The sequence below is a fragment of the Amblyomma americanum genome, chromosome 2 (genome assembly GCF_052857255.1).
Source record: "Amblyomma americanum isolate KBUSLIRL-KWMA chromosome 2, ASM5285725v1, whole genome shotgun sequence".
In the NCBI taxonomy this organism is placed as follows: Eukaryota; Metazoa; Arthropoda; class Arachnida; order Ixodida; family Ixodidae; genus Amblyomma; species Amblyomma americanum.
In genome coordinates this window covers 30,304,574-30,314,906 of record NC_135498.1, presented here as the reverse complement: position 1 = coordinate 30,314,906, position 10,333 = coordinate 30,304,574, and the positions used below count along the sequence as shown (strand labels likewise).

The window sequence follows — 10,333 nt, the reverse complement described above, 5'->3', positions numbered from 1 at the left end:
GCGAAAAGTTTCTAGCTGGGCCGCCGCCGCCACTTCGATATGTGACGTGCCACGCTGGTTGCCTTAGTTCAGTACTAGCAATGTGGTGCGTCAACTGGTCAACCTAAAGGACATTGCAACTTTTTTTCCCCCCGTTTCCTGAAACTGGGGGCTTACCTATATGACGAATCAACAAATACGAGAGTAAATAAGGAACAGTGCTATTAGTCATAGTGCATCTTTGTCTCTGCAAAACATTGAATTATTATGCAAAGGGAGACTTATCACTTGTTTTCAGTAAAAAAAAAATCTTGCATTAGTGTAAATACGATAGTTCTGTATTCCTAGCACATTACTGCATTGTACACAGGAAATGAGGGAAGCGCATGTGTGCAGGCAGAGTAGCATATAATAAATGCAAGATCAGTGACAACAGATTAAGGGTCATGAGTAAGGCATACTCTATTATGACATTTCGGCCACAGCTCAAAGTGATCTCCAAATTTTTATTTTACAGTTTATACAGTGTTGTTGGGAAAGCCTTTGGTGAACTTCTCTTGGCCATTTCTCCATCTATGTTAGAAAAAAAAATAAGTCAATTCTTTCGACCTAGACAATGCTGTACGCACGCAAAAACAAGGCTTTGCAGTTTTGTGCAAAAGACATTTTTTCTATTTTTCCACACTGTAAGCAGATTAAGCAAGGAAATATTGATTCTAACACCAAATCTGCACAGAATAAACGTTTCATATTGCCCCTCTATGCATGCTTTAGTTCTGAATGGCAACAGCTCAACTACTACTACTACTAGGAAATGCAATGTATGAACATGATGCCACTGAATGGCAGTGACAAACACTTCGCTGCAGAACATTGAAACCACTTGAAAAGACCTCACCTGTTTCGAGTCAAGCAGGTCAGTCTTTAAAGCCCAGGCGTTTTCTCAGCCACTCTCATCTTCTACTCTGATGAGGTACCCTGGGCAATGCAGCAGAAATGACAGGCTTCCTAGTTTCCACTTCTATGAGAAGCTAGCACAAATGTGACGCAGCAATTAACAGCCACTGCGTCACTTAGCAAGACATGTATACATGCTACTCTTGGTTTAACTGCTAGCATGCCTGCACACTAATTCTGCACAAAGGTGGCATTTTGTCGTGGGTTTCATTTAATATTGTGCTGTTATACATTACTGATATTATTTGATATTACTGCAGATTTTAAAAATACACCATGCGCTTCACTATGGCTAGAGCCTAGTCTGGGGACATTACCACCACTGTGAAGAACCAGAGTTTTCATAGCAAGAAAATAGGACAGTTTTTTGTTTAGCGCCGCTGCAGGTGAGATGCCATTCTAATTCACTGTGGTAGAAATGGACAAGTGCCACATGTACACAGAGTACAGCTGAATTATATGGTAGGCAGTTTTATAGCAGGCTGTTCTTACAATCCGTCCCGTTCAGCCACTAGCGGGTGAGTGGAGCCGTGCATGCGCGCTGGTGCTGCAGCTTAGGTAAGTGTAGTATCGTATGAAAATGTGTCCGGACTTCTGGTTAGTTTTAAGATAGCCGCCTCCAGCTGTGCCTGACAGCGCCTTGAAGTTCTGTGGCCTCAAGGGCTCAGTTCTCCATATATGCAATCTCAACAAGTGCTTCAGGATAGACAAGGAGCTCTGTTTGCTCTGCAAGCTAGTTGCAGTGACTTCTTTCAAGACCGTCTATGCATGGATGTTGGCACTAAGATATGTTATCACAGTCAAGTGAGATTTAATGCTGTGCTCTATGGAGAACTGCATTGAAAGGCCATATAAACCTCCTTACTGGCTACTCTCATTAGGAAGCAAAGCGAATTTGAGAAACCAAGTCACTGCCTTCATGCATGTATCAGTTAATCTGGTTAAGAAATCACTATGGATGCAGTCATGCAAAGAGGCTCATGTTGATTCGCTACAGACACTTCCAACGTCAAGAGAGATTTGATTTCTCCCCATATCAGTTGTAACAGAAAGAAAACATACCAGAACAGATACTGCAGGACACGATTACTGCTATGCACAGCGCAACAAATGTAAAAAGCACTGAAATAGCTGCTGGATGATGCCACCGCCTGAACGCAGCACGGCGATAAGACTGCATTGATTCGGACAACTCCTAGGCTAAATAAGCTATATTTCTGTTGTTCAATTTATATTATCCGGTATCCTTGAATTAGACACTTTCGTAAGCCAGAAAATATATCAAATAGAAAGAGTTAAATTTGACTGTTCTGTCAAAGCAGATCCTGTATGTCAACATCTGATGGTGCCACAAGCCAAATCCGCTTAAGCCTCACCAGAATAACTGCTAGCTTAAAATTTTCCGCGCACCTCCGCTCCGCTTGTGCTGAGCGGGTCTATGCAAGCGGAGTGGACCACTGAGACATTCTACTAAAACTGTCTAATGAAGCTTTACCAGCAGCAGAAAGTTTTTTTGAGCTGCACAATTGTAAAGTCAATGTTTATGTGCTTCAGCACAGCAAATGAATTCACAGGTTCTCAACCTGTGAATTCACAGGTTCTCAACACTCAAACCAAAGGTGGCCGCGGCAATTCCAATGGAGGCACAATACAAAAACTCCTGTGTGCTGTGCAATGTCTGTGCGCATTAAAGAACCCAAGGCAGTCTTAACTAATACAGAGCCCTTCACTACGATGTCCATCATAGCCCATGTGTACAGGCGCGGCGCCACAATATTACGGAGCACGCTTCGGCGCTTGACCTTTTCTCACACGTTCTGTAGAGAAGATATGATGGCTTCTCGGGTACATGTGAGAGCGGACCAGCGCCATGTGCTGTCATATTTTAAAAGTAATTCCTAATTTCTGTTTGGCAAGGCATGTGAAAATTTTGATCACTGAAGCGTGCTCCGTAATATTATGGCCGGGACTGTACATTTGGGACGTTAAATTACACAATTCACAATTACAATTTTCTTGCAATATTAACCAGTACATAAAAAATTCCACATTAAATGGCAGCAATAATTGCACGATCATAGGCAAGGCATGTAAATTTTTGTATTCACAGCATACTGCCCTCTAGTACATGGATAGGGTATGTGCCATTGAAAGTGAAGCTGCAGTGCAGGTTGCACCGAAGTGTTAAAAGGGGGCCATTAACAGAGAATGTGTGCCACCAACGACAAATGAAACAGACATAAAAATTAAATAAGAGAAGAAGCTCAAAAATATTAGCTGCTAGACAGGAAATACAGGCACGGTTCACTGACCACTGTCTTGTTTGCGTTTGATGCTGACAGTACACAGCATGATAAATCCATGCAAGATGTTACCGAAGGTAAACCAAGAGTAATGAATTAGGCAGAATAAACCGCCTGCATGCAACACAGAACAATCGGACAGTGGCCGGAAGCCCCAGCTAAGCGACACGTACAGTTTGCTCTTGGACGCCTTCTTGCCTGGCTTGTCCATGTGGCTCTCATCTCGACCATCAGCACCCATCTGGTCATCCACATCTTGTGACTGTACCTTCAGGTTTTTCTTTATGTTTGCCACCTAAAATAATTCGAGTGAGACAGCTTGTTCCATGCCATGCAGCACACAAGAAATAACAAAAAAACAACACAAGGCACACAGACCATGCAGCTGTTAGTAAAACAGAAAGGCGGAAAGAAGACATTGCCGTTGGATGTTTACGTTTCTTCACCTATTTCTGCAAGCTACTCAGAAGTGTTCAAGTGTTAGCTTGCACTGCTTTAAGCACGTGGATACAAAGGAAGGCCATTCAAGGAAACAGTGAATGCCTGCAGCGGACGCCATTATGCCATACAGGCACCAGCTTGCAGAAAGTTTAGAGACTCCTTTAAATGTGCTGTTCAGAAGCCAAAATAGTGCAGTACTTCATCTGCTAACTGCACATATACAATAACGCACAAGATAGCTACAGCAGAATTCCTTTGCAGTAGATTCAGAAAAACCAAACTCCCAATAAGGTGAAGAGTTTAGGGATCACTGTTTAGCTTCATGCTCACAAGATGACAGAAAAAACATCTGTTGCAAGATAGCTATGACCTAACTTTACACATATTTCTTGTCTCACAAAAGAGGGATTGCCACTGACAACAATAAAATTCACAACAGGTTGTATGACCGCGCATGCTGTGTGGGATCTCTGAATGTTCTTCCTTCAGAAACGTCAATAGATGTTGCATTATGCAGTCCTCTCATACTATATTCTTCTTTCATTCTTAATTTACTAAAATTGGCTATACTCGCGTCCTTTTCTTCTAATCTAAACTTTTGTAAAGCTGAATGGACACACACAATCCAGTAATACTTGTGTTCTGCATTTGTAAAGACACCACTCAGCATATTGCTACATACCAGAGCACACATTCTTCTAAACGTCAAATAATCTTAAAAATGCTCGAAAATTAGAAATGCCAAGAAACGAGACAGACTGTATCCCTAAATTTTAAAAATATCTACTTCCGACATAACTGACGATAACCGCAACTAAGGTGAGGAAATGTCAAAGCTCACATAAATTATTTTTCATTATGTGAGCAACGATGAAAAAAAGATGCACTAAGAAAGAACATGCACAGAACAAGTCACCTCGTTGTCTATGTGCTGCTTCATTTTCATGTGCGAATCCTTCATGGCGTTAGCACGGGCAATCTGGCACTCAATGCTGTTCAGTACCGTCTCACAACTTGTGCACCTGAAGTGGTAAGAATGCAAATACATCAAAGAACACATCAGAAAATCTTGACAACATTTCTGATCTCACGAGCATTCATTGCAAAATACAGTCAGCTCATAATCTAAACTTCCCAGGGCTGCAGATTTTGTACACGCCAGTAGGCCATGCAGAAAAGCAACTTCACACCTCACAAGCTTTTCTCCAATTAATAAAAAAAAATGTTTATACATGCACCTCATGATGAAATAGTTCAGTGCCAGTCCACCTTTCTGAAGATGGTGTTTTCCTCAAATCATATGCAATGCAGTCTTATAACAGCGAGTTTCTCTCTTGAAAGGGGAGAGCTTTGCACTATTGTCCCGAAAAGTAAATGGTCCACGGAAGTGGAATACAAATCATCTTTTGAAACCTGGCCTGGCAGTAACGATTTACTCTGCCTGTAGATGCTATATGGTAGACTGTGCTTGTCGTGCTCAGAAGCTAGTGTACAGCTGTCCTCAAACAAAAGTTTGAAGCACCTTTCATAGTTCATTTACTTTTCAGGCCGATAGCACTTTTACAAGACCGTGCTGACGAAGGTAACGAAAGGATGCAATAGATTAGTATATGCTGGCAGAATGTTGCTATCCACCACCTGACAATGACTTGTTTTAAATATGATTTGCCCCATGTTTATATGGTACTCTTTATGGTTAAGTGTCGGATATAACTAATTATAATCATCCAGTACAGCACGAATTTTAATGCTAATCCCTAGTTAAATTTGGCTGTACTGGCACTTTCCGCTGAATACTGTATAAATAACAAAAGTTCGAACTGAAATGTGCAGACACAATCAAGCAACTCCATAACAGAGAGGACGCACAGAGGGCTAACAAAAATTTTAAAACTTGCTTTGACAGCTATCACTGATGCTTCCTCAATCTGAAGGAGGGCAAAATGATTTAGATTGCCTTCATTTTTTTTTTAAATAGCACATGGAGTACTGTTTCACTCATCAGTTCCCGGAGACAGCGGCAGCAATATGCGCAAGTTGTCAAAACTACAGGTGATGGTTATGCCAGAGCCGACAGCAAAGCATGCAGACCTCTCAAAGAAAGACCAAGACCACAAGACCAAGACACTTAAGACTGGCTCTCAGGGATAAAATAGACGGGCGAGTTTTTTCAAAGAACACCAAAAAATTACTGACATCAAAGGATGGCAGTTCTGTCTAGCTGACAAAGCATATTTAGAGGTTTAAAGCGTGAAAGAAACGACAAATGGGAGTGAGGAACACGGGACAGTGCTTTCCCATGTTTCGCATTCTTAAATGTTGTTTGTTCCGTGCTGTGGTGCACCTCTATGAAGTGACATCAGGGTAAAGGCGAATGCGTGAAGTACTGTGTCAGGATCCCTCACCATTCCTGGAGCACCTTGATAATGGTGTTGATGTCTTCCGGACGGATGTCCCGGCCAATGGTGTAGTCCACTTCTAGCTGATTGTTCTTCTGGTCCAACTTCCCTCGCACCACATCAGCGTATATCACCTCAATGATCAGATCTTCCAATTCTCGTAAGTTCTTCATGTCAAGCTCTTTTAGCAAGGTAGAGTATGGAATGCACTAGATAGCATGAAAAAGAAGGAATGAAATATTGGAGGTATAAGGACTTTTTTTTTAACATGACATCACTTTTGGTACACTGCTATGAACGCACTCCTAGGTGACTGTAGTCAAAATTTTTGGAAGCCACTTGAAGAAAAGGATGCATTTTGCACACGCATCAACAATGGGTAACCTTTTTTAACAAGCATAGCATACTGTCGGAAGAAACAATAGAGACATTAAGACTTTACCATACATAGTACTACCCCTGGAGCTTTCTCTTATAAGAACAAGGCCTTTTTCTCAAAGGAGTGCCAAAAGAAGCGATGAAACCAGGCATCTATGTGGTTTTATTTCCATGTATGCGTATCTCCCACTAAGTGCCAATAGCGAATCTACCTAAGGGCAGTGTTCAGGCTGATTAAAGTGTGGGCAATTCACTCAAAAGTACTACACTTTTGAAATGGGGTTGCTTGATGCACCATCAGCAAATTTCCATGGCAAATGGGAATGAATGCCAAGTTCAGAGATTGACCAGCTCCTGCCACTTACACTAGGGGGTCAATGACACATCAGAGTCCCGTGATCTCGCATAAGCCACTCTGTTAGCCTGGCTGCTCATGGGCACCACAAAATATTCACTGCCCTTCACAATCGACACTGCCTCGAGCTCTTGTTGCATTACTGCAACAAAAATGCCATCACGCATGCCCCACATTATCTAGCACAAGTCAGATGCTGAAATGCAGTAAAGAAATGCAGCTTACCTTTGTTTTTGTTGCTAATGAAACAATGGTGAGGTGCCTCAATTTCGTAATCATAGCTGGTGTAAGTGGTGGGAATTGAGCCTTGTTTTCTGCACAAAGAAAACAAATAGCTTATTTGGATTAAAAAAAAAAGCAGGACACTGGAAAGTTACAGGCACAAGCAAAAATTCAGAACCTGGTTTTAAAAAACGGGGGGAGGGGCAGCACTAAAGGTGTGGCCTACCGACTATGCAAAAACAAACTCCTGCTACGTACAGGTGCACAGGTCCTGAACAGAATGTAATGAAGTTAGCAAGAAAAGTCAAAACTTATCTGTCTTTTCACAATAGCCACACAAGGAAAGTTTTACTATGGCTACTCTCATGACAGACATGACATGGCAGGCATGAGACAGTAGCACATGGAAAAGACTAACTGCCACAACATTACATTGCAGACCCCACAGACTGCTGAGCTCTGGTTCAACTTTATTCATTCAGCGAATCTGCACTCCTTCATATAATTCTCTCCTTATTGTGTCCTGAAGCATTATTTAATGTATTAAACAAAAAAGCCCCTCAGCTCAATAGACCAACACAATTCCAAGCCATAAGAACCGGTCATCATTTTGACGACATACATGAAATTATCACTTACTAGCTGTTCCCAACTCTTCACAAAGCAACAAAACAGGCACAGCTGAATTGATCCCATGCCGAGCAATCCTGTGTGCAATTCCTGCACTAGGTAGCAGCAATAACGGACTTGCGCAACTTTACACTTTAGCACTGAGCAGAACAAGCAATGCAGCACTAGGCCAAACTATTCTGAAAAGGCCGCATGCATTTGTTCTGAATGAAACGTGAAAATAATGAGAAGTGAACAGCTGAAAGAAAAGGGAGGCTTCTCACCATGGTATGTTGCATAGGTCCCGAATGCAAACAAGTTGAGAAGGTTTAGGTAGCTGCTGTGGGGACCATTTGCCAGCTAAAAAGAAAGAACACGGAAGCAGTTCTTAACACAAAGCCACATGGATAACACTGCCTCTGGCCAATAGAAGGGTGCGGAAGTTTTTTGGTTACAATGTAAAGTGACCACACTTTTCACAGAAAGGCTTAAAGCTATGAACTTTCAAGCGGATCGTGGGTCTGAACTGAACCATCACTCCCTGCAAAGTGCACGAGACCTGCACAAATTTAAAAGAGAAAATGACAATGACACAATAGATCAGATTTGTTTTACCATGTTTTACATGTGACGCCACCTGCCAGGCAAAAGAGCAGCCAATGCTAACAGCAAATGACTCAGTGGCCATCAGTTGATACGTAAGTTGCGCGTTGAAGCCAGTGGGTGACGCCACCAGACAAACTCGCCACATGGCTCCTTTTACAAATGAGAGTTGCAGCAGATAGCAGTTTCTGAATGATTCATCACAATCCAGACAGCTGCAGATGTAAAATTGACTCTCATGCAAAACAGACCATGATACGTCATTTTGTGCACAATATCTGAGCAAATATGGAGTAAATGTGCACAGAAGAATTTTTCAAAATCTTCCAGCCAAAGATGAAAGACCCTGTATGTGCACTGAAATCGTGACAGCATCAGTGCAGAGTGCTGGCTCTATCATTAGCTGAAGATAAAATAATGGAAGAAGGCATTTGTGAAGGCAATGATGCAGCATATGCCAAGACTCACAGATTAATGACAACACAAGAACAGGCAGGTTCCACTCTTTTGGCAGATATACTCAATGCAACATATAACTTGCTATTTCATATGCTTATCTGCATTCTTCCTCTCTATCTCATACTATTGAGTGCATAACACTGCTCAACAGGGCAACTAAGTCACTGTAGCAAAACAAAATACATTAACTAAATACAACCACTTCACCTCTCCCATAAAAATGGCAGCATTATGAGCAAGTTCACATTCCAAATGCTATGCCGCACATGCGCAAAGCATCTACAGGTATGAGTAAGACAGCAGGTAGTAATTTAATTTCTGGATGCTTCTAGATTTAAAAGATAAAATATTTCAGTCCAGTCATTAATTTTTCCAATACGGTTCGGGTCACTGCATTTATTTGCTTAAGGACTGCCACAAGCAGCATAAGGGTCGAGATAAAAAATAAAAAGAACAACGAAACAATATCGAAGTTCCCCCCAGAGTGAGGAATTTGTGTTTACACACTACAGAAATACACGAACGCAGATGGCAGAAACCTCGTCATTCGGCTCACCTCCTGAATGTTTGGCATGTCGAGTAGCTCGCCAAAGACATGAACGCCAGGGGCTTCTGTGACCTGCTTGATAAGTTCGGCGGCTGCGGCACCTTTCGCTGTCTTGGCCAAGAGAAGGTACTGCTCCAGCTGAGAGGACTGCATCACGGTGGTGGCTGTCTTGTTTTCAGCCATGGTTACCAGATCACACTACCCTGCGGGATGCAATCAAGCCTCTTCGTGTCGAACAGAAACGCAGCTTGCAAGCTTTTCAGTAACGTGCGCCGTCACCGCCCACCATGCTTAGTGAAGCTACACAACGTAACTTGCCAGCAAAGTTCAGAACTACAGACACACAGAGGCTCGAACACATGGAAAGCTCAGAAGGTCTGGTCTGTCACATGCTTCCAGTGCGTCACCGAAGGATTGGGCCAGCAAGGCATATATGTTCCTCAACCCGGTCCAGATATTTCTCAGCAACAAAAGGAACCTACATGCACAGCTACGCATGTACAAAGAGCACAGACCGCCACGAGAATTGGGGAACAAAAAATTGAAAACCTCATGCCACGGGCCTTCTCCAGAACCACAAACAAAACTGCCGAGCACAAGTTGCCCGCGAACGGACTTAACAAGACAGTTTACACATGTTCCGAAAGCTTCCTCAAGGTGAAGGAGGGTTAAAATTTAACTAACGAAATCAGACCACTTATAAACAGCGTAAAATAAACGCAAAATAACGATCTAATTGAGACAAATTGGTAACTTTTCTGAAGATTGCTTGACACGGTACAAACACGCATTGGGACAGCCACAATGGCGCAGGCACACCCCCAAGAAGAGCACTTGCAAACAACACCTATACTTACAATAAATATGTTTCAATAAGAAAAGTTGGCGCTGCAAAAACAGCTTAAAAGGGCTTTATGCACTATTCAAGCACACTGCTTCTAGTCTATTCAACCCAGAAAAACAGAACGAACGGAACCGGCCACCAAGAGTCAGTCGTAACGCGTTTCGTAATTCGGAAACAAATATTGTTAAAATAAAACGTAATTTTACTCTAAATTAAGTTACAAAGTATTAAAGTAAA

General features: G+C 42.2%; 1 protein-coding gene across 1 annotated transcript; it reads right to left on the bottom strand.

Moving 5' to 3' along the window:
- Positions 1-465: 465 nt before the first annotated feature.
- CSN7 (COP9 signalosome subunit 7) lies at positions 466-10,238 on the bottom strand. Its single transcript, XM_077653721.1, has 9 exons — positions 10,110-10,238; positions 9,262-9,455; positions 7,928-8,003; positions 7,038-7,126; positions 6,086-6,288; positions 4,597-4,702; positions 3,413-3,534; positions 878-957; positions 466-552 (listed from the first exon to the last, which is right to left on the bottom strand). Exons 2-8 carry the CDS (start codon positions 9,433-9,435, stop codon positions 933-935), a joined length of 795 nt encoding a protein of 264 aa, XP_077509847.1. The 5' UTR covers positions 9,436-9,455; positions 10,110-10,238; the 3' UTR covers positions 466-552; positions 878-932.
- Between the last annotated feature and the right edge of the window lie 95 nt (positions 10,239-10,333).